The sequence below is a fragment of the Lithobates pipiens genome, unplaced genomic scaffold (assembly GCF_037356315.1).
Source record: "Lithobates pipiens isolate NorthernLeopardFrog02 unplaced genomic scaffold, aLitPip1_a1.2 Scaffold_25, whole genome shotgun sequence".
Lineage (NCBI taxonomy): Eukaryota > Metazoa > Chordata > Amphibia > Anura > Ranidae > Lithobates > Lithobates pipiens.
Window position 1 is genome coordinate 182,916,479 of NW_027507787.1, and position 24,226 is coordinate 182,940,704.

A 24,226-nucleotide genomic window follows, 5' to 3' on the forward strand; every position below is an offset into this window, starting at 1 on the left:
TAAAGCTATGTCCACATTAAGGTTTAGCAAAATTTTAGATTGTAAGCTCCTATGGCCCTTAAAACCCAATTGCTAACTGTTTTGCTAAATGTAGCACCATATATCCTGTAGAAAGTTTTTTGAAGCTAGTAAAAAAAAAAAAATGTACAGAATTTTGTTTCTGCTGGGAAATAAAAAGTACATTATTGAGATTGTTTGTTTGTTTTTTGTTTTTAACTAGTTTTGGGGTGGGGGGGGGGGGGTGGTTTTGAGGAAGTGCAATATCTTTTCTATATGTATTTGTGCGTTAAAAAAAAAAAATTATCTCTTCAGCACACCTGCAAATAAGTGATAAAGGTGGAATCTTTATATATAAACAGCTTTGGAGAGTTGCAGGTAATGAATTCAGCTGGTGCGACATGTCAAATCGGTGGCAATTGCACCATTCTAACTGATGTGGCACAGCAATTTCCAAAAGTAGTTTCTGTACTACTTTGCCGGCTTTGGGGTGTGATTTTTATTGACATCAGTGCAGAAACCTGCACAGATGTCTCTGAAATGCCCGTCGCAGTCGAGACTGATATGCGGGAATGAAATTTTGTGAGTACAGCTAAACTCGCACAATTTCCTCCCGCTGTCAGTGTGAAACAGGGCTCAAACTGGGCCTTTGTCTTTGTAATTCACCTGCTGCTATCCCAGGGAAACCATTTCTTATCAAACTCCCTTTTTGTTTACCTTCAAATATCATATGTAGAAATACAGATTTGCATATCTGCAAATAAACAAAAATGTAAAAAATTCTAATCGTGATTGCAATCAAACATTCGCAGCTGCGAATCAAAAGAGCGTGGTTTCACCTTCTGACTTGGAAATGAGTCATTGTAATCACCCGGAAGTTCCTGTGCTGGTCAGGATCTCCATCTAGGTGGACATGGCAAGGTCCCTCTTTAGCAAAGAGGAGGTGCTGCTGATTTGCCAGGTAAGTGTAGGATATGTACTTACTCAATGTGGGGTTGGATTTGGTAGTTAGATTTGGTGTGGGTTGGGTTAATTGATTTATTTGGCATCACCACAGATTTGCGTCTAGCCCATGTACACACATGACTTCCTGCAGTTGTTCTGCTGATGTAAATCAGTAAGGACTATGCAAATATAAATGAGAGCTCCTTTCTATTAAAATATATGACTTGTTTCACGGTTGGGCAACTTTTCCTGGTAATTTGGACCTCCAAGTTATATGACAAGTTGTACTTCATGATTCTCAATGATAACCATTCATATCTGTGTAGTCACTGTACTACTTTGGCGTGACTTTCATGTGACTTGAGTTACATACGGTGCAATATTACACAAGCATTCCCAGAAGTTGGGGACAAGTTGCAGCAGCAAAGTGGCAGCATAATAGTGTGACTTTCAGGTCGCAGCAGTGTGAATGGGATTCATGGATAATACCTTTGAATTAGGCACTATTCTCACTTATGCATCCTGCAAGTGGGTCAAATTTGTCTGTGCACTGCTTTGGATTGACTTTGATGCGACTTGAGGCCCATATACAGCAAGATCACACAGACATTGGTCGCACGTGTGTAAATGGAGCCTAATTCAAAGGTTTCTTTCACATTTGGCCGACTTTTAATACAACTTGAGGTCTATAAAGACCCTTTCAAACTTGTGCGCCCTGAAAGTCTTGCGATATTGCAGCGTTTTTTGCCGCAAATTTGATGTGATTTGAAGCAATGTAAGTGTAATCTTGAGGTTTATGGAGGCAGGACAAGTCTCACAAGTGTCAAAGGGGCTTTAGGGCCAGTTCACACTGCTGTCCTGTCCAACATCGGATGTGATTTTCCCCTCAGTGCAAATCAAATGTGATGTCTGTGTGATGCAAACTCAGCCATACAGATTGTATGGTTGAATTTGCATCGCATTTGGACCAAACTCTCACCGGACCCTTTTAGTCCACAGCAGAATCGGATCGCATGGGTGTTGTCTGAATTTGGAGTTTGCTCCACAATATGCAAACTGATTTGGGTGTGTCATTAGCTTTCTACTGACACTCCCAGCAGTTTGAAGGGTCTGGTATGGATTTTGGGGGGGAGGGCCTACACCATTTTTTGCCGTGGAGGTCCCCTTAATATCCATAGCAAAAAAACAGCCATTTTATAAAACATTTTTTCCAATTGATACATGTCCCCTGAGGCAGGACCCAGGTCCCCATACACTTTTTATGGCAAAGAACTTGCAAATAAGCCTTCAGAGAGCCTTCAGTGAGAACTTAGGATTTTGCGGGTTCGAGCTCCATTGACTATTCCCGCATATGTGATCTGATGGGCATTTTTGCCGGCAATAGTGCTGCTTTCTATTTGTATTAGTGCCCAGTTTCTGAGAGTTGAAGTCTTAATTGGCCTTAATTGGGCACTATTTTCTGAGACTGCAGGATCATTTTTCGGCACTATAGTAAATTACCCCCAATCAAATATTTAACTCAAAACACCTGTAAAAAGGTGTGTGTAATTTTTTTTTTTAAATAGTAAAAAGGTAACATATACTATCCAGAGAAACCAAAATTGCAGCAGGATTTTTTCTGGCTTATATTATGACAATTTATTTTTAAAAAACATTGAATAAAAAAAAAATTAAATTATTTCACGTTTAGCCACACACACAAACATGCTTAAAAAGAAAGGTTTCTTTGCTTCGACAGAGTTCTCTTATACTAAACCAAAAGACAGAAGTTTCAAAAACACTGCACCCCATGCATTGGCTGCGCCTATATCACCGAGGCTAGACACACAAGGCTTAGTTTGTGGAAATTTTATTTTGTTATTATTTTAAGTACAAGTGCTTTAGATTGGCATTTCCCATACCAGCATTACTTCCAGTCTTCAAGTTCCTTTCACAGACTCATGGGTTAAAATCAAACTAACTAAAAGCTGTGCTGAAAAATGTGTTGGTGATGTCCTGGGTGGGCTGGAACTGGGAAATCCTCTTTTAAATGGCATGATCCACAGGAGACAGTACTGATTGTGATTGTGTAAAAGGCACAAGTTTCTTGTCACATTGTTAGAGAATAGCTATCCTAATTAAGGCCATAATCAACAGCATCCAAACTGTCCTGAGAATAGAGCTTAAAAAATTCCAAAAGGACCTCTGGAGCAGTGAAGGTTGCCTTGACAGCTGGGTCTTGTAACATACGATCACGCCAAGCTTTGATGTTTGGAGTTTTATCCAAAAGACTAGAAAAATAAAAACAATTTAGTACAAGATATGTTTTGGTGATTTTCTAGGTCTGTCTAGCCAGTCATAGTTGCCTGTCCCTTTTCTCCATAAACATTAAAATAATCTGGCACCAGGGGTGTCTTCTTAGTGCTCCCCTCTCCTGCTCATCCAACTTAAAATGAGCATTTCTATGGAAGGATCATTGACATTGATCTTTATGTGTGTAGATAATCAAACTGCTATGAGCATTAATATATAGCAGGACATTTTTTTTCCCCCAGAACAGAAGGGCTTGGAGAGACCTTTTTACCACACCACTTCCTCTCCAAATTACAAAAGGACAAAGGGACTTAACACCAGTTCATTTTGTGGGTTTCAATCTTTTGAAAACCCCTATGTCAGTGAGAATACTTGTATAACATTGGGCTGTATGCTTACTGGAGGGCTCAAGGGTGTTTTAGGTATACACAGAGTAAAGGGCACACACACGTTTTAAGCTTGGCCTGGATCAGCTTCCTCATTTTTGATGTAAAATCTGGTGAGTAGTATGATTTTAAAACTACTAAGTAATACAAAAAAGGTACTAATTTGTAACTGCAAAGATATTATCAAGCTATTCAAGATCTCAAAACTCAACGAGCAATGAATAAACAAAAAGTTGGCTTACCCTTCCAATCCAAAAATGCTGAATCTTTCAAACCAGGGCCACACCATGTAGTCAATAAAGGCCACAGATTTACCACCGAAGAATGGGGTTTTCTTCTTAGTCAGTGCCTGAAACAAGGCAGAGCAAAAACAGCAACATTTTAAAAAGAAAGTCTTTTACCCATTTCACTATTATCTTGGATTATAAAATGTTAGAACTATGCTGAATATACTGTTTAGTGGGTCTGTGTTTTTAATCAATCATTTTTTATTAAAGTTTAAATTTTTATCAAGACAAATGACAGAAATTATAACTAAATAACATATCAGTTACAATATTTAGATACATAGATAATAGTATCCAAAAAAAAAAGAAAAACATATTAATTATAATAGGGATAATAAAGATGATGATCAGGAGGTTATTAATACATCCATTGTGGAGACAATGCACAAAAGTAATATAAATATTATCTTCATATATTTATATACTGCCAATTCAAGTAATTCAAAGATGATGAACCTAAATATATTCCCGAACACCCCTATGGGTGCTAAACTGTGTTCGAGACAGTAATAGTAACCTGTTATTTAATAGATATATAACAAAGATTAAAATATTAGAGCGGGGTAAGTAATTTTTTATTCAAGTTATCTAGGAACATAAAACTCGGGCAATGTTTTGGGGACTAGCCCATTTTAACCATGGCTGCCATATTTTATGAGTATGTTCTTTTTTGTGAGGCTGAAGAGCTAGAATTGATTCATAAATGTAGTGAGTTTGAGTCGATTCTATCACTTCTTTTATGGAAGGAGGATCAGGATTTTGCCAGTTCCTCGTAATACTGATTCTGGCTGATAGCAAAATATGTGTAAACACATTTCTAAACTGGATAGGATATCGATCAAGACCAATGGATAATAGAGCCAGTGAGGGATTTGGAGGAATTACTGTTTTGGTAATTTCAGACATAACCTGAAAGATTTGTTCCCAATGCTTCCCAAGTTTAGGGCATGTCCAAAATGTATGTAACATATCACCTTTTTTCCCACACAATCTCCAACATTTGTCGTCAAATGTGCCGTTGAATTTGGATATTTTCTCAGGAGTAAGATACCAGCGTTGAGTCAATTTAATGGATACTTTCCATAATGTAGAGCAGCATGTGGCTTTATATGTGGTACAAGCTTTTTCCCATTGGTCAACTGTATAGGTGTATCCTAAGTCTTCTTCCCATCTAATTAAAGGGATAGTCTTTATAAACACACTTTTTTGTTGAAGAAGATGAAGAAAAGTGAGATCCTTTTTGATGATGTATGGGGATCTTGAGGAAGGACCAAGCCGATTGGGGTACATTATAGGTCCATAAGGGAAATAGGGAACCACCGCTCCAGGTCAGTCCACCAAACAATTGCTCGTTCTCCAGGGAGGTAGAGGTCCCAGGTGCAGGCTGATTGCACAAACCAAATAGTTAAAGCAGCATGAACAAACTCTGGACAGCCACACTCCGGATCAGATGAAAAGTAAAAAGTGCCTTTATTTCTTCAAACTGAAAAACCTCACATCACGCAAATGACCACAACAAAGGAAAAAATAAAAAACAAAATAACTGACGCGTTTCACGCTAAAATTAGCGCTTACTCATAGCTGACTTTATAGGTCCATGATGGGAGGTTGGAAATGCAATTCTTAGTTCGGATGTAGAGGAATAAATCTGAATTTGGCAATTTAAAATTCTTTTGAAGTGTAGGAAATGGTTTGATCACCCCATTATCAAGTAGATCAGATAGATATTTAATTCCCTTCTCCATCCATGGTGTAAATGAGGTTGTCATGAAATTATGTAGAGTATTTCGTGGAATTTGGACTTTGGTAGGAAGAGGGTGCAAGGAAGTTAGATGCAGAAATCGAACCCAGGATTTAAGTGTTGCTAATATTGTTGGGGAGGGTCTGTGTTTTTTTATTTTAAAATTCATGTTTATATCTGTTTGAGATATAAAATATTTAACCATATTTTGTATTCTAAGTCAAAGCAGTACCTATTTGGACAGATCTGTAGAGTGTTTCAGTTAAAGAGAAGGAGACAAATGAAATGGTTCATGAGAACCATAAAGTGAAAACCTCTGTGAAACATACGGTCACATTCTGTAAACACATTGGGTTTGCAACAATAAACGTACACAGACCACAGCCACAGACAGGTAGCAAATCTTTTCAATCACCCAACCTATAAAAAAGGGCCATAAGAAAAGATGAAATTGTTCTGTACTACTGAAATAAAAGGGACACGTGGGGCTTTGTGGTGCAGCATCAACATGTGTCCCTGTCTCTCTATTTAGTCAGCTCTGGCAAAGATTATTCAGCAAGTTTCCCAACATTTGGCTACGGTACTTTTAAACGTCTGGCAAGTTTTCTTTTTATACATGACATGAACACTTCAGAGATTTGGTTTAAAATATTAGACTATGCATATGTCTGACATCTTATGCTGCTAGTAGTACCTAGTTTGTTTCCATATTTCCATGGTGCACATTAACAAGTACGACTCTGAAGATTTCAGCATGACTGCGTGGTACAGTATTGATTCTGGTAGAGCAGTTTTGGACATAAATATAGCAGAGTATGCTGAAAATTCCAAGTCCAAATGGCTTCTAATATTTGAATACTGGGATAGTTGGTATATAGAGTATAATATACATCACAATGCACAGTATGGAGTGTATAACGTATAGCACAGTGAACAGAGTAGAGTGGTGGGCCAATCCATCATGCTGGGTTCCCCAAAACAATCAATAAAATAAATCTTACCTCTTCCAGTTTTTTCAATTTCTCAAGGAACTGTGATTTTAATTCAGTGGTGTCTTTATCTTTCTGTGCAAACACAATCTGGTAAAATACAGGTATGACCTGAAAAGCAATAAATAGAAATCTTGTTTAGTTATATTGTTGGGTCAAAAAACAATTTTCCCCTGTACACGGCTCCTGTCCATACAACTCATTTGTAGGGATGAGCTTCATGTTCGAGTCGAACATACGTTCAACTCGAACATCGGCTGTTCGTCCGTTCGGCGAAGTCCGAACATTTTGGTCCGTTCGCGCCAAATTCGTGTGGCGCTCACGGCCCACAATGCACTGCGATGGCGCAGTGCATTGCTGGCTCATGATTGGCCAAGCATGCACTGTGACCCCGCATGCTTGGCCAATCGCAGCACCAGCAGCGAGGAGAGCCATGATTGGCCACAGGCAGGATGCCTGTGGCCAATCATAGCTCAGGCTGTGTAGTGCACGCCCCACACTATATAAGGCCGCCAGCGCGGCGGCCTTGTGTAGTGTGTTGGAGTCTGAAGCAGTGGATGTTCTGTGTACCTTCAACAAAGTACACACCGATCGTTTTCGGCCGATTTTCGATCTTGCTGTTGTGTAGTGGTTGTTGTCTGCGTGCCCTGACCGCAGTATACACCGCTATATTCACCTCACCTATATAGCTAGTGATCTATCTTTTATAATAGAGCTTGCAGTCAGTAGTGTTAGGAGCTAGTGCGTGCTGTCTGCGTGCTCTGTACCCAGTACATACCGCTATATCCACCTACATAGCTGTTCTCTATTTGAGCCCACTTGCCATCTGCAGGAGTTATTGGAAGTTGTGTGTGCCTCCAGCACAGCACAGTATACATCTGTATATACCCCTTTATCTCTGGTGTTCTATAATAAAGGCATCTGCAGGAGTTAGTGGGTGTTCTGTGTACCTTCAACACAGTACACACCGATCGTTTTCGGACGATTTTCGATCTTGCTGTTGTGTAGTGGTTGTTGTCTGCGTGCCCTGACCGCAGTATACACTGCTATATTCACCTCACCTATATACTGTAGCTAGTGATCTATCTTTTATAATAGAGCTTGCAGTCAGTAGTGTTAGGAGCTAGTGCGTGCTGTCTGCGTGCTCTGTACCCAGTACATACCGCTATATCCACCTACATAGCTCTTCTCTATTTGAGACTACTTGCCATCTGCAGGAGTTATTGGAAGTTGTGTGTGCCTCCAGCACAGCACAGTATACATCTGTATATACCCCTTTATCTCTGGTGTTCTATAATAAAGGCATCTGCAGGAGTTAGTGGGTGTTGTGTGCCTCTAGCACAATATACACTACCCAACTGCTTTTTTACCCAACTCCCTTCAGGCCATTACCATGTCTGGAAGGCCAGCAAGGAGAGGCAGACAGGCGCGAGCCGATAAAAGAGGGCAAGCAGGCTCTGTGTCTAGAGACAACAGTGCTGGTCGTGGACACAATGCATTGATATCAGCACGTGGCCATGGGACACGCTTGTCCTTCTTTTCGGCAGCTGGACATGTTGAGCCGCAACATGCCTACGACTTGGTAGAGTGGATGACCAAGCCCTCTTCATCCTCCTCATCCTCTCTCACCCAGTCTCAGGGTACTAGCAAAGCAGCTGCCAACGCATCGTCTTCCCTCCTCTCAATGTCATCATCAGTGACTCCTTCCCTAGACCCACCACGTCCTCCTGAGGAGTCTCCTGAACTCTTTGAGCACAGTGTTGGGTACATGCTCCAGGAGGATGCCCAGTGTTTTGTGGGCTCTGATGATGACACTCAGCTAGAGGAAGGCAGTAGCGTGAGCGCAGAGAGAGGGGATGCTCAAGAAGGACAGCAATCTGGCAGTCATGTTCCACAAGCTGCAGCATACTGCCAGGTTTGCTACAGCGATGAAGAGGGAGGGGATGATGAGGGCACTGACTCCACGTGGGTGCCTGGAAGGAGAGAGGAGGAGGAGGAGGAGGAGGAGGCACATGTCCAACGAGGGAGGATGCCCTCCGGGGGCCAGCTTAGGGGCAGCACACCGACTGAATCACACTGCAGAGCTCCGCCTGTGCAGGGCGCTGCCTCTGCGCGTTATTCTAAAAGTTCTTTGGTGTGGGCCTTTTTTGAGACGAGTGCATCAGATCGCACCGCTGCTATTTGCAACATATGTCTCAAGCGTATCTCGCGTGGCCAAAACATCAGCCGCTTGGGCACCACATGCTTGACCAGACATATGTTGACCTGCCATGCAGCTCGTTGGCAAGCGTACCTCAAAGACCCACACCAAAGAACAAAGCGGACCTCTCCTTGCTCCTCATCAGCTGGCATCTCCAACCCCACTAGACCTTCAGTCCTCTCTGAAACCTGCTCTCCCAGCCATCCACATGCCCAGCGGTTGAATGCTAGCTTGGCTAAATTGCTAGCACTTCAACTGCTGCCTTTTCAGTTGGTAGACTCGGCCCCCTTCCGTGAGTTTGTACAATGTGCGGTTCCTCAGTGGCAGGTCCCCAAACGCCACTTTTTCTCACGGAAGGCGATTCCGGCTCTCTACCGGCATGTGGAAGGCAATGTCCTTGCCTCGCTGGACAGGGCGGTCAGCGGTAAGGTGCATATTACCGCTGACTCATGGTCCAGCAGGCATGGACAGGGACGTTACCTGTCTTTCACGGCCCATTGGGTCACTCTTCTGGCAGCTGGGAAGGATGCAGGACAAGGTGCAGTAGTGTTGGAGGTTGTTCCGCCACCACGCCTCCAAAATGCTACTATTGGTTGTGACACACCTCTCTCCACCACCCCCTCCTCTTCTTCTTCCTCCATGGCCTCTTCCAGTGCTCTGTCCTCAGAACCAGCGGTGCTTCGTAGGCGTTCCAGGGGCTATGCAAGTACGCAGGCAAAACGATGCCATGCCGTGCTTGCGCTGGTTTGTTTGGGGGACAGGAGCCACACTGGGGCGGATGTTTTGTCAGCTCTGCAGGGGCAGGCTGAGAGGTGGTTGACGCCACGCCAGCTTAAGCCAGGAATGGTGGTTTGTGACAATGGCACCAACCTCCTCTCCGCCCTCCGACAGGGACAACTGACCCATGTGCCCTGTGTAGCTCACGTCCTTAACCTGGTGGTGCAGCGGTTCTTGGGCAGGTACCCCGGCTTACAGGATGTCCTGAAGCAGGCCAGGAAAGTCTGTGTGCATTTACGCCGATCATTTAATGCCTGTGCTCGGCTGGCTGAGCTCCAAAAGGAGTTGAACCTGCCCAAGAACCGCCTTATATGTGACATGCCCACCAGATGGAACTCAACGTTGGCCATGCTGCAGCGGCTGCACACGCAGCAGAGGGCCATCAATGAGTACCTGTGCGACTACGGCACCAGGACAGGGTCAGGGGAGCTCGGTTTTTTCTCACCACGCCAGTGGGGCATGATCAGGGATGCATGCACTGGCCTGTCACCGTTTGAGAAGGCCACAAGGATGGTGAGCAGTGACAGTGCATGCATCAGTGACACTGTACCTCTTGTCCACCTCTTGGAGCATACGCTGCGTGGAATAATGGACAGGGCACTTGAGGCAGAACAGAGGCAGGAAGAGGAGGACTTCCTTGCCTCTCAAGGCCCCCTTTATCCAGACAGTGTTCCTGCTGTGCCACCCATCACACAGGAAGAGGATGAGGAGGAGGAAGAGGAGGAGGAGGATGATTGTGTCAGCATGGAGGTGGAGGCTGGCACTCAGCATCAGCAGCAGCAGCAGCAGCAGCAGTCTTGTAGGGATGATTTACAGTCCCAAGAAACACGTGGACTTGTACGTGGCTGGGAGGAGGTAGCTGCGGATCATGTTGTCCTTAGTGACCCAGAGGACTCCGGACCGAATGCCTCAGCTAACCTACGCTGCATGGCCTCCCTGATCCTGCAAAGCCTGCGGAAGGATCCTCGTATTCTTCAGATCAAGGAGAGGGACCATTACTGGCTGGCCACTCTCCTTGATCCACGGTACAAGGGTAAGGTTGCCGACCTTATCTTGCCATCGCAGAGGGAGCAGAGGATGAGACATCTCCGGGAGGCCTTGCAGAAAGGTCTGTGCAACGCGTTCCCAGAGACTGGGAGGTTACAAACTCCTGGTCCTGGACAACGTGTTGCTGAGGCATCGGTCAGAAGGAGCGGTGGAGAAGGTGGCCGTCTGACTGATGCTTTCAGACAATTTTTTAGTCCGCAGCCCCAAGGTATGATCGGTTCCAGCACCCATCGCCAGCGTCTTATTTACATGGTGCAGGAATACCTAGGGGCACGGTCAGACTTGGACACCTTTCCCACCGAAAATCTTCTGGCTTACTGGGTCTTGAGGATGGATCACTGGCCAGAGCTTGCACAGTATGCAATTGAGCTACTGGCCTGTCCTGCATCCAGCGTTCTTTCGGAACGCACCTTCAGTGCTGCTGGTGGCTTTGTTACCGATCACAGGGTGCGCCTGTCCACCGAATCAGTTGATCAACTGACCTTCATCAAGATGAATCAGTCTTGGATCACCCACAGCTACCAAGCACCTGAAGCTGATGTAACAGAATAATTTTTTTTGAAATATCACATCCCTTCAAGACTGCCTATGCTGATGCTGAGTGACTGTCCTGTTATGTTGATTGTCTATCCTCTTCCTCCTCCGCTGATATGTTGGAAGAACATTTCTGGTTCTGGTTGATGCCATCAGGACAATTTTTCTGCCCCTGTTTAACAGGGGCTTTAAGTACAATTTTTGATGCAATGCTTTGCAGCAGGGCTAATTCCTGCAATCAAACAAGAGTATATGGGAGAGGTTGCAGTGTGGTGGCACCAGCACCAGTGCCTAAGGCCCAATTTTTGTGCCCCTGTTTAACAAGGGCGTTTAATTAAAATTTTTGATGCAATGCTTTGCAGCAGGGCTAATTCCTGCAATAAAACTAGAGTATATGGAAGAGGTTGCAGTGTGGTGGCACCAGCACCAGTGCCTAAGGCCCAATTTTTCTGCCCCTGTTTAACAGGGGGGTTTAAGCACAATTTTTGATGCAATGCTTTGCAGCAGGGCTAATTCCTGCAATAAAACTAGAGTATATGGCAGAGGTTGCAGTGTGGTGGCACCAGCAGCAGTGCCTAAGGCCCAATTTTTCTGCCCCTGTTTAACAGGGGCGTTTAACCACTTTCAGACCGGACCATTTTGCTGGTCAATGACCAGAGGTCTTTTTACAATTTGGCACTGCGCTGCTTTAACTGGTAATTGCGCGGTCATGCAATGTTGTACCCAAACAAAATTTGCGTCCTTTTTTTCCCACAAATAGAGCTTTCTTTTAAAGGTATTTGACTGACTCTGCGATTTTTATTTTTTGCGATATAAACGTAAAAAGACCGCAAATTTTGAAAAAAAATGATATTTTCTACTTTTTGTTATTAGAAAAATCCAATAAACTCAATTTTAGTCATACATTTAGGCCAAAATGTATTCAGCCACATGTCTTTGGTAAGTCAATAACTGTATATTTATTGGTTTGCGCAAAAGTTGTCACATCTACAAACTAAGGTACGTTTTCTGGAATTTACGTAGCTTTTAGTTTATGAGGTGCTAAAATGGCAGGGCAGTAAACCCCCCCCCCCCCCAAATGACCCCATTTTGGAAAGTAGATACCCTAAGGAAATTGATAAGAGGCATGTTGAGCCCATTGAATATTTTATTTTTTTGCCTCAAGCAATTTTTTTACACAAAGTTGTCACTAAATGATATATTGCTCACACATGCCATGGTTATATGTGGAATTGTACCCCAAAATACATTCTGCTGCTTCTCCTGAGTACGGGGATACCACATGTGGTCGACTTTTTGGAAGCCTTGCCGCGTACGGGGCCCCGAAAGCCAAGCACCGCCTTCAGGATTTCTAAGGGCATACATTTGTAATTTCACTCCTCACTACCTATCACAGTTTTGAAGGCCATAAAATGCCAATATGGCACAAAACCCCCACAAATTACCCCATTTTAGAAAGTAGACACCCCAAGCTATTTGCTGAGAGGCATCTTGAGTCCATGGAATATTTTATATTTGGCACAAGTTGCGGGAAATTTACAAACTTTTATTTATTTTTATTTTTTTTCACAAAGTTGTCACTAAATGATATATTGCTCACACATGCTATGGGCATATGTGAAATGACACCCCAAAATAAGTTCTGTTGCTTCTCCTGAGTACGGGGATACCACATATGTGGGACTTTTTGGGAGCCTAGCCGCGTACTGGGCCCCGAAAACCAAGCACCGCCTTCAGGCTTTCTAACGGCGTAAATTTTTGACTTCACTCCTCACTACCTATTACAGTTTTGAAGGCCATAAAATGCCAAGATGGCACAAAACCCCCACAAATTACCCCATTTTAGAAAGTAGACACCCCAAGCTATTTGCTGAGAGGCATGTTGAGTCCATGGAATATTTTATATTTTGCCATAAGTTGCGGGAAAATTACGAACTTTTTATTTTTTATTTATTTTTTCACAAAGTTGTCACTAAATGATATATTGCTCACGCATGCCATGGGCATATATGAAATGACACCCCAAAATAAATTCTGCTGCTTCTCCTGAGTACGGGGATACCACATATGTGGGACTTTTTGGGAGCCTAGCCGCGTACGGGGCCCCGAAAACCAAGCACCGCCTTCAGGCTTTCTAAGGGCGTTACAGTTTTGAAGGCCATAAAATGCCAAGATGGCACAAACCCCCCCCCCCAAATGACCCTATTTTGGAAAGTAGACACCCCTAAATTTAGGGGTACACTAGTGAGACTAGGTAATAAATGGCGGGTGCCCTGAAACTATAAAAAAATAACTAACCAACCAGCGTCACCTGTAACAGTTATATGGTGATCACTGGTGAAAGGGTTAACTAGGGGGCAATCAGGGGGCTTTATGCGGTAGTATATGGGGGTCCCTGGCGCTATAAAAAGCTGCGGAGAACCTAAATACCTACCTGCCTAACTAGCGTCACCTGTGACACTAATACAGCGATCAGAAAAACGATCGCTTATTAGGCTGGGTTCACACTGGAGCGATGCGGGAAAGCCACGAATCCGCGGCGGGTTCCCGCATCGCATGCCTCCCGGCGGCAGTTCACACTGCCCTATGCGAACTGCTGGGAGTGTCAGTGAAATGTTAATGACACCCCCAGATCAGTTCGCATATTGCAGTGCGATCTGCAAACTCGGATCGCATGGTGTGAACACCCATGCGATCCGATTCTGCTGCGGACCAAAAAAAGGGTCCCGTGCGAGTTTGCGGCGGGTGCAGCGCGAATTCAGCCATACTATCTGTATGGCTGAACTCGAATCGCACAGAGATCGGATGTGATTTGCACTGCAGTGCGGTGCGAATCACATCCGTTCTCATAAACCGCTGCAATGTGAACCCAGCCTTAGTGACACTGGCGACGGGGGGTGATCACGGGGTTAAACCTTTATTGGGGGGGTTAGGGGGGTACCTTAGAACTAAAGGGGGCTAACCCTAACTGCCCTAACAGTTATTACAGTCACAAATGACACCCGCCGGGTGATCAGGGGGTTAAACCTTTATTAGGTAATAAATGGCGGGTGCCCTGAAACTATAAAAAATAACTAACCAACCAGCGTCAACTGTAACAGTTATATGGTGATCACTGGTAAAAGGGTTAACTAGGGGGCAATCAGGGGGCTTTATGCGGTAGATTATGGGGGTCCCTGGCGCTATAAAAAGCTGCGGTGAACCTAAATACCTACCTGCCTAACTAGCGTCACCTGTGACACTAATACAGCGATCAGAAAAACGATCGCTTATTAGGCTGGGTTCACACTGGAGCGATGCGGGAATGCCACGAATCCGCGGCCGGTTCCCGCATCGCATGCCTCCCGGCGGCAGTTCACACTGCCCTATGCGAACTGCTGGGAGTGTCAGTGAAATGTTAATGACACCCCCAGATCAGTTCGCATATCGCAGTGCGATCTGCAAACTCGGATCGCATGGTGTGAACACCCATGCGATCCGATTCTGCTGCGGACCAAAAAAAGGGTCCCGTGCGAATTCGCGGCGGGTGCGGCGCGAATTCAGCCATACTATTTGTATGGCTGAACTCGAATCGCACAGAGATCGGATGTGATTTGCACTGCAGTGCGGTGCGAATCACATCCGTTCTCATAAACCGCTGCAATGTGAACCCAGCCTTAGTGACACTGGCGACGGGGGGTGATCACAGGGTTAAACCTTTATTGGGGGGGTTAGGGGGGTACATTAGAACTAAAGGGGGCTAACCCTAACTGCCCTAACAGTTATTACAGTCACACATGACACCAATGAAAAAAAAAAAAAAATGCAATTGGTGTCACTGTGACTGGGGGGGGGCAGGGGTAATTGGGGGGGTGATCGGGGGGTGAAGGGGGGGTGTGAGTGTGCCTGGCATGTTCTACTGTGTAGTGTCGTGTTGGTGCAACTCACCGATCCTCTCTCCTCGGTGCCGGAACGAAAAATACCGACACGGAGGAGAGATTACATCACTTCCTCTGCCTGTGTTTACATTACAGGAGAAGAAGTGATGCAATGCTTCACTTCCATTCGTCAGGAGCGATCGCGAGGGGGTGGCCATGAATGAATGGCCGCCCCCTCATCCCGGATCGCTCCTGCACGGATACCGACCGCCGCTGGCCCCGGGGGGGGCCCGATCGGGCCCCCCATCCGCGGGAAGGCAGGGACGTACAGGTACGCCCATATGCCTGCCCGTGCCATTCTGTCGACGTATATCGTCGTGCGGCGGTCGGCAAGTGGTTAATTACAATTTTTGATGCAATGCTTTGCAGCAGGGCTAATTCCTGCAATAAAACTAGAGTATTTGGAAGAGGTTGCAGTGTGGTGGCACCAGCACCAGTGCCTAAGGCCCAATTTTTCTGCCCCTGTTTAACAGGGGCGTTTAAGTACAATTTTTTATGCAATGCTTTGCAGCAGGGCTAATTCCTGCAATAAAACTAAAGTATATGGGAGAGGTTGCAGTGTGGTGGCACCAGCAGCAGTGCCTAAGGCCCAATTTTTCTGCCCCTGTTTAACAGGGACATGTAATTACAATTCTTGATATAATATTTCACAGGAGGGCCCCTTCCTGTGCCCACCCAGAGTAACGGTGAGGACTTATAGTGTTGTGGCACCAGCACCACAACCACCAAGGGTAAATTTTTCTACCACTGTTCAACAATGGCATGTAATTACAATTCTTGATATAATCGTTCACAGCAGGGCGCTCCAGCGCCCACCAAGAGTCACTTTGAGGGCTTACAATGTTGTGGCAAAACCAACACCTTGTTCCGCCATTTCTGTAGAGCATATAGGGCAGGCCCCTACTTTCAAACATCCAATTTACAAACATCTCCTACTTGCAAACGGAAGGAGACAACAGCAAGTGGGATGAAAAAAGATGGACGACAAAACAAATTATACAGGGGTGATAACCCTTCCCTATGTTTTCCAAAAAGCTTAAAAATAGTTTTTTTGACTGGAGCTACACTTTAAAAATGTACCAGTTGAAAATTACAAACAGATTCAACTTAACACAACAAACCTACACAGTCCCTGTCTTGTTTGCACCGCCTGTATACTGCTGTTCTGAGTATATAGGGCCTGGGGGCCACACGCATTTCCTTTTTTTAATATGGGTACAGGGTTCCCCTTAATATGCGTACAAGACCCAAATAGGCTGGTAATGGGCAGGGAGGGCTACCCATGCCATTTTTCTCAATGATTTTCAACCATATTGCAGGAACCAGATATAACATTAAAACCGCAAGCAGTTTTAAATGGTGTTATTTCCGTTTAATGTCATTTTGTGCAGGGACTGTTCTAAACACGGGAAACACGTGGCAGTTCAAAGGCATACTACAGACACCCCCCAGGCACCATATTTAAAGGAATATTTCACTTTTTTTTTCACTTTAATCGTCATTAAAATCAGTGCTCCCGCCAAAACGGCAATTTTTAAAAACATTTTAGGCATTGACCCATGTCCCCTGGGGCAGGAGCCAGGTCCCCAAACACTTTTTGGACAGTATCTTGCATATTAGCCGTTATAATTAGCACTTTTAATTTCGAACGTTCGAGTCCCATAGACTTCAATGGGGTTCTAAAGTTCGTTCGAATTTGGGGTCCGTTCGAAAGTTCTGGTGCGAACCAAACCGGGGGGTGTTCGGCTCATCCCTACTCATTTGTGCCTACCAGCAACATAATAAATATTGACAGTAGTAAACAGACGGAGGGGACTGTGATGATACTTCAAACTGGGCACCCCAAAAAAACTGTAAGAAGACAAAGGGCAGCCATTTTCAGATTTTTTTTCTGAAGGCAGTGACCCTCCCTTCAGAACATGGCCATAACAGGACATTCATCTCCATTTATCTTGAGTGAACATTTCCACAAGGGTCTGGAAGCTTTAAAAGAATGGCCACTTCAACTCATGAATGGCCATTAAACCATTCTGCTGTACCATGACTTAGATATAGTAACAAATAGAGATTTTCTAAAGCTGTAAATAACTAAGGTAATGCTTTTGCAGGAGTATAGCCAAAGCTTTTTTGTCAGTACTTCTCCTATGTGTCACAGGAGTGCAGTTTGTTCTGCAAAAGCTCACTGTTGGCTGATGTGACAGAGCTGATCAAGGCTCTGAAAAGATCCCTTGAAAATATGGTCAGGATCCACCCAGATGCCTGGACCAACAGCTAACTTAGTCTCTCACCGAGTCGCTGAGAGTTTGAGTCAGCCGGTCCCACCCCCTGCACAGCCCAGTGCTAAAGGAAGCACTGAAGGGACATGGCAGAGAGCTGGTGACTGACAGTCACTGCAGCCTGAAGACTGAGAGCTGAGCAATCAGATATGTTAGATCACTCAGTTCCCAGTCTGGAGCCAGCAGGGGACAGATGCAGCAACAGACCAATGCTGCAACCACCTAGCAGAGTATATATGTTTTTTTTTCAGAAATCCCAAACTTCTCTTTTAAGGTTTCTTAGCAGTAAAAACCATCTAAAAAGGTTATCACCATTTCCCATTGAGGGCACTGGGATCAGGCATCGTAAAACATAGGGTCATTAAACTCAGGAGGAGTTCATGACAAGCAATAAAATGTCTTACACAGAATTAGTTGGTATTGTAAAAGCCATTTAGGTCTGATCTATAACGATAGCTATCCTACTTGATCTGCAAAAGACCCTTTCTCAAATTCAGTCTTAAAATCTACATATAATCAGATATTATAAAGCTACATTACATATTTGAATGTGGAAGAAAATACTGGACAGATAAACACACATGAATAGGCTATCATATACAGAGGCAGAAAAGACATCTTCCACCTCCTGGGTAACCTGCCTATCTGAGGTATATTATGTTTAATATCTCTGAAATGGCAGCTGAATACTGTACAATAATATGTGTCAGAGCTGGGCTCTCAGCAGCTCCCTTCTCTGTGCTCAGGCTGCTCAGCTGTCGGATAATTGTCAGCACTCAACGTTCCACAGTGGCTCACCTGGTGATCATTTGCTACTAGTCAGTCCCACCTACAGCCCCTTCTGGCTATTTAAACTGCCTTGTTCATTCCTTTCATGTCTTTACCTGATCAACATATCTGCATGTTCTCTGCTGTGTTCCTGTGAAAGACTTTGCCTGCTTTGGTTCCTGAACCTGTTCTTCTGAATCCAACTACACTGATCTCTGGTTTCCCAATTACTGTCTTGTCTGACTATCCACTTTGGCTTCCGATCCCTGGCTTTGTTTTGACTAAGTTTACTGATCTGCACCATTTTTCCATTACATTAAAGGTGTGATTTTTACTGCATTTTCTGTCTCAGTCTGGGTCATGGTTCCTGATAATATGAAAATTACCAGATCATTACATATGGTATACTCAAATTATTAATACATTTAGAAAACCTTATCTGATTGAGAGACAGCTGAATGATTTTAAAGACTGACATCCCATTGGCCACTCAGACCTTCTCATTGGTGAGGTCATTTGTGTCCACACCCATAAGCAGTCGAGGGCTCTCCTTTCACCATCAAATAAGGAACATCAGCCAAGGTTTATGAGAGCCACTGATCTATCTTATGCTCATTGAGTGGACTTTGCTGAGTTCACAGAGCCAGAAGAAGATCATTTCACTTTCTGGGCAGTAGGGATGAGTTGCTTTGGAAAATATGGCCTATATTTTATATGGAGATTTGTTTGTTCACTTTTTCTACTGATATACAAATTAATCCACTTTTTATTAAAGATGCTGGCACGTGTTTTCAGTTAGTCAGCAAGTGTTGAGCACTTCATGATTCAATAAAACCATATTTAAGACTGATTCATAAGACTCTAAGGGTCAGTTAAACGCAAGGAAAATGTTCAGTTTGGGTCACTGGTCGAAAGTAAGACAGCCCATACATTAGTAATTTTTTTTATTTTTTTATTCTACCACAAGGTTGAATTTTAAAAAAATAACCCAATTCCCTCACCCCCACATTCGAGGTGGATAGGGGAATCCCATCCGCTAAGTTATGGAATTCTGACAGCGGGGAGACTCCCCACCTCCCCCATCAGAATACACAGTTCAGTTTTGCCAGCTATAGCCATTGGCTCTGATCAATCAGTAAAAACCCAACAGTGTGGTTGTACAGAAGTTGATTGGTAGATCGGCTTCTATACAATGAGCCTGCCTAAACATGGTTTGGAATTTGGCCAGTCCTTGCTGAAACATTTCTAACCATGTATGGGCTGCATAAGAGGCTTCCATTTTTGTATATACTTTCCCCATGCATCAAAAAAACACAAGGTTCTCATTATACATACTGCAGAGAAAGCTTCCAGCAACATCCTCTGTTCAGCTTTTGCATAGGGGTCAGATGGAATCAGCTTAGCTCCAGGAAAAACTTCATCCAGGTATTCAGAAACAATTGCTGATTCATAGATTATTTTCCCATCAGAAGTTTGAATTGTAGGCACCATACCCGCAGGATTCAGCTCTAAATACCAGTCCGGTTTGCTCTTCAGATTGATGTTTACTACTTCATGCCTATAATGACAATTCACAAGAAAAACAAGTAACACAAGGTGGTGTTCCTGATTCAAACTGTGCTATAAAATAACTCCACACACTATTTAGTAGCCCTATACCGACACCTGTCATTAAAGCATTTGTTAATCCAAGACAACACATTCCTGATATATGCATGCTGTACCATGTGCTTGTATGAGAAAGTATCTTGTTCTCTTTGTATTGCTTCTTTTATGTGAAATCCCTGGTGATCCTGCTAGTCCCCTTGCTTTACTATTAAAAACCTGACCACGCTAAGCAGGAGAGCACACCGTGGTCAGTTCTCTAGCTATGCTGGAAACTCAGTGTACTCTCCTCCAATGATCAGAGTTGTCATGTGTAGTATGGGTTTATATTCATAATTGATTTCCAAAGATCTTGGTATTATTATTATACAGGATTTATATAGCGCCGACAGTTTACACAGCACTTTACAACTTGAGGGTAGACAGTACAAATACAATACACTTTTATACAGTAGGAATCAGAGGGCCCTGCTCATTATTAATTGTTATTAACTATGATGGTTTAAAGATAATCATTCCTGTACCTATACATCTGTATACTGGCTATGTGAATATGTTTCAAAAAAATAATAGAACAAAGTGGAACTCTAATTGTGCCTCGGAGGAGTATGAAAAAATGAGAAACAGTATATTTATACAAACATAAACACATTTTTATTTTCTAAAAGACAAAGTTTAAGATACATTACAGTCTTAATGGTTCAGTTTGAGTTCCGGGATGTGCTAGTTCCCAGCAAATTATACAGAAAATGGCCTACGCGGTTCACGGGTTATTCCACTTCGTCAGGGCCTTAAGGATAGCACAGATGAAAACATTGTATGAATTATACAAACAAAGTGTTAATTAGTATACTATATATTATATGATTAATGTAAATACATAATGATACAAGTAACATTGAGGTGTTAATCTTTTTGTCTGTCTTTAGATGGACTTCAATCAAAAGTATTGATAAAATTACTATACTACATTGAGAGATATCGCGTATGTAAACATAGTCATTTTTAATATATATATATATATATATATATATATATTGCGAACCTCCGTGACACAAAAAATCTCCTACAGCTCTTACAGTAATTTGATCTAACAAGAAAATAAGAAGTATACTTAGTGACGGCAGATGTCGCATCCCTCTATACCATTATACAGCATGATGATGCCATTTTAGCCCTGAATTGGGCACTGTGCCAGAGGGATGATTTAACCCACAATCAGAAGATTTTTTTAAGAAATGCCTTAGATTTCTGTCTGAGCCATAACTATTTCTGGTATGGTGGAAATTTTTACTCCCAAAGACACGGTGTGGCTATGGATGCCAAATTCGCTCCGAGCATAGCAAACCTTTTTATGGGGGAATGGAAAGATAAAAAAAAATCTTCTTGGTCAAGAGGGATCAGCTGCTACTGTACAGGAGATACATTGACGATCTGATCTTTATATGGTCAGGGTCACTTTCATCTTTAAATTAATTTTTGTAAGAATTGAATTGCAATACCAGCCACATTAAATTGACAAGTGAAGTGAGCACAAACAATATACATTTTTTAGATGTCAACATTTATAGACAAGGCAACAAATTGGGCACTAAGGTTTACTTTAAGCACACAGATTCAAACAGTTATTTACCCATACAGAGTGGGCAGCATCCAATGTGGCTGAAAAACATCCCTAAATGACAACTAACCGGAGTGAGAAGGAACTGTTCGAACGATGTGGATTTTGATCAAGAGCAAGCAAGCAAGAGTTATAAAGAAAAAATTCCTGGAAAAGGATTATTTGGAAAAACATCTGGACACGATCATTGAGGGTGTAGCCTCGGCACCAAGAGAGGAATATTTAAGGGATGTTATCCCCACTCAAAATACCAGTAACCATGAATGGAGATTCATCTCAGGATTCCATGCTCAGTATAAAGAGGTGGAAGCAATCTTTTTGGCGCATTGGCACATTCTCTTGATGGATAGAATACTTAAACCATCACTTCCACCCAAGCCTAGATTTAGCTGCAGATAAAATAGTAAAAAAAAGTGTTAGATCCTCCATCTAAACCTCCATCCTTTTGGGACAGAGACGGATTCTATGCTTGCAGGAAATGTCAGGCCTGCAAAGAAGTTAATAGACCTCTAAGGGCCTTTGATAGATTTCTGTCCACATCAAATAATTTAGAATCAAAGAATTTATCACATGTAACATTGCATATGTAGTTAATGCTATGCAGTGCCCATGTGGGTTAATTTACATAGGCCGCACAAAAAGTTTATTGAGGATTCGAATAGCAGAACGTATAGCTAATATCAAGTTGAGTTTTAAGGATCACAATGTGTCCTTGCACTTCAAAATTCACCACAACCAGGACCCATCGGGGCTAAAGTTTTGGGGCATTGACCACTTGAAACCCTTCTGGAGAGGCTCGAATCTAGTGCGGGAACTTTCTAAACATGAGACAGAATGGATATATTTGGCAGATACACTGGCACCAAAGGGGTTAAATGTCGATTTAGACAAATTGTTTTATCAGTGATTATTAACTTGTCCTCTCTTTAATTTATATTTATGCACAACTATTTTTATACACCGGTGACATTTTACACTATAGATCCACTATATAAAAATCTTATAATTCTATATTTATAGTGGATGTTAATATGTTCTCTCTAGGAAATGGGTCCTATAGATATTAATGGTATACGTATAGGGGATATAAATTCTCTTCTCCCTTTTTTATATATGGATATTTACAGTGCCTTGCGAAAGTATTCGCCCCCCTTGAACTTTTCAACCTTTTGCCACATTTCAGGCTTCAAACATAAAGATATAACATTTATATTTTTTGTGAAGAATCACCAACAAGTGGGACACAATTGTGAAGTGGAACGAAATCTATTGGATTTTTGAAACTTTTTTAACTAATAAAATGAAAAGTGGGGCGTGCAAAATTATTCGACCCCCTTGCGTTAATACTTTGTAGAGCCACCTTTTGCTGCGATTACAGCTGCAAGTCGTTTGGGGTATGTCTCTATCAGTTTTGCACATCGAGAGACTGAAATTCTTGCCCATTCTTCCTTGCAAAACAGCTCAAGCTCAGTGAGGCTGGATGGAGAGCATTTGTGAACAGCAGTTTTCAGCTCTTTCCACAGATTCTCGATTGGATTCAGGTCTGGACTTTGACTTGGACATTCTAACACCTGGATACGTTTATTTGTGAACCATTCCTTTGTAGATTTTGCTGTATGTTTGGGATCATTGTCTTGTTGGAAGATAAATCTCCGTCCCAGTTTCAGGTCTTTTGCAGACTCCAACAGGTTTTCATCCAGAATGGTCCTGTATTTGGCTGCATCCATCTTCCCCTCAATTTTAACCATCTTCCCTGTCCCTGCTGAGGAAAAGCAGGCCCAAACCATGATGCTGCCACCACCATGTTTGACAGTGGGGATGGTGTGTTGAGGGTAATGAGCTGTGTTGCTTTTACGCCAAATATATCGTTTTGCATTGTGGGCAAAAAGTTCGATTTTGGTTTCATCTGACCAGAGCACCTTCTTCCACATGTTTGGTGTGTCTCCCAGGTGGCTTGTGGCAAACTTTAGACAAGACTTTTTATGGATATCTTTGAGAAATGGCTTTCTTCTTGCCACTCTTCCATAAAGGCCAGATTTGTGCAGTGTACGACTGATTGTTGTCCTATGGACAGACTCTCCCACCTCAGCTGTAGTTCTCTGCAGTTCATCCAGAGTGATCATGGGCCTCTTGGCTGCATCTCTGATCAGTCTTCTCCTTGTCTGAGCTGAAAGTTTAGAGGGACGGCCAGGTCTTGGTAGATTTGCAGTGGTCTGATACTCCTTCCATTTCAAAATGATCGCTTGCACAGTGCTCCTTGGGATGTTTAAAGCTTGGGAAATCTTTTTGTATCCAAATCCGGCTTTAAACTTCTCCACAACAGTATTACGGACCTGCCTGGTGTATTCCTTGGTCTTCATGATGCTCTCTGCGCTTTCAACAGAACCCTGAGACTATCACAGAGCAGGTGCATTTATACAGAGACTTGATTACACACAGGTGGATTCTATTTATCACCATCAGTCATTTAGGACAACATTGGATCATTCAGAGATCCTCACTGAACTTCTGGAGTGAGTTTGCTGCACTGAAAGTAAAGGGGCCGAATAATTTTGCACGCACCACTTTTCAGTTTTTTATTTGCCAAAAAAGTTTAAAATATCCAATAGATTTTGTTCGTTCCACTTCACAATTGTGTCCCACTTGTTGGTGATTCTTCACAAAAAATTAAAATTGTATATCTTTATGTTTGAAGCCTGAAATGTGGCAAAAGGTTGAAAAGTTCAAGGGGGCCAAATACTTTCGCAAGGCACTGTATATACTTTTATATTTATCTATACATATTATTTTAATTCTCCCCGGTTATACACAAAATATATATATATATATACTGCCCTCAGAATG

At 43.0% G+C, this 24,226-nt stretch overlaps 1 protein-coding gene across 1 annotated transcript in view; it reads right to left on the reverse strand.

The window, feature by feature from the left end:
- Positions 1 to 2,775: 2,775 nt before the first annotated feature.
- Positions 2,776 to 24,226, reverse strand: part of LOC143930708 (glutathione S-transferase omega-1-like) — a 40,387-nt gene continuing 18,936 nt past the window's right edge. Inside the window, exons 4-7 of the mRNA XM_077455245.1 lie at positions 19,492 to 19,714; positions 6,650 to 6,748; positions 3,863 to 3,969; positions 2,776 to 3,212 (exon numbers count right to left, since the gene is read on the reverse strand). Coding sequence (XP_077311371.1) covers positions 3,056 to 3,212; positions 3,863 to 3,969; positions 6,650 to 6,748; positions 19,492 to 19,714 — 586 coding nt within the window. The 3' untranslated portion in view covers positions 2,776 to 3,055. The remainder of the gene's footprint in view (positions 3,213 to 3,862; positions 3,970 to 6,649; positions 6,749 to 19,491; positions 19,715 to 24,226) is intronic.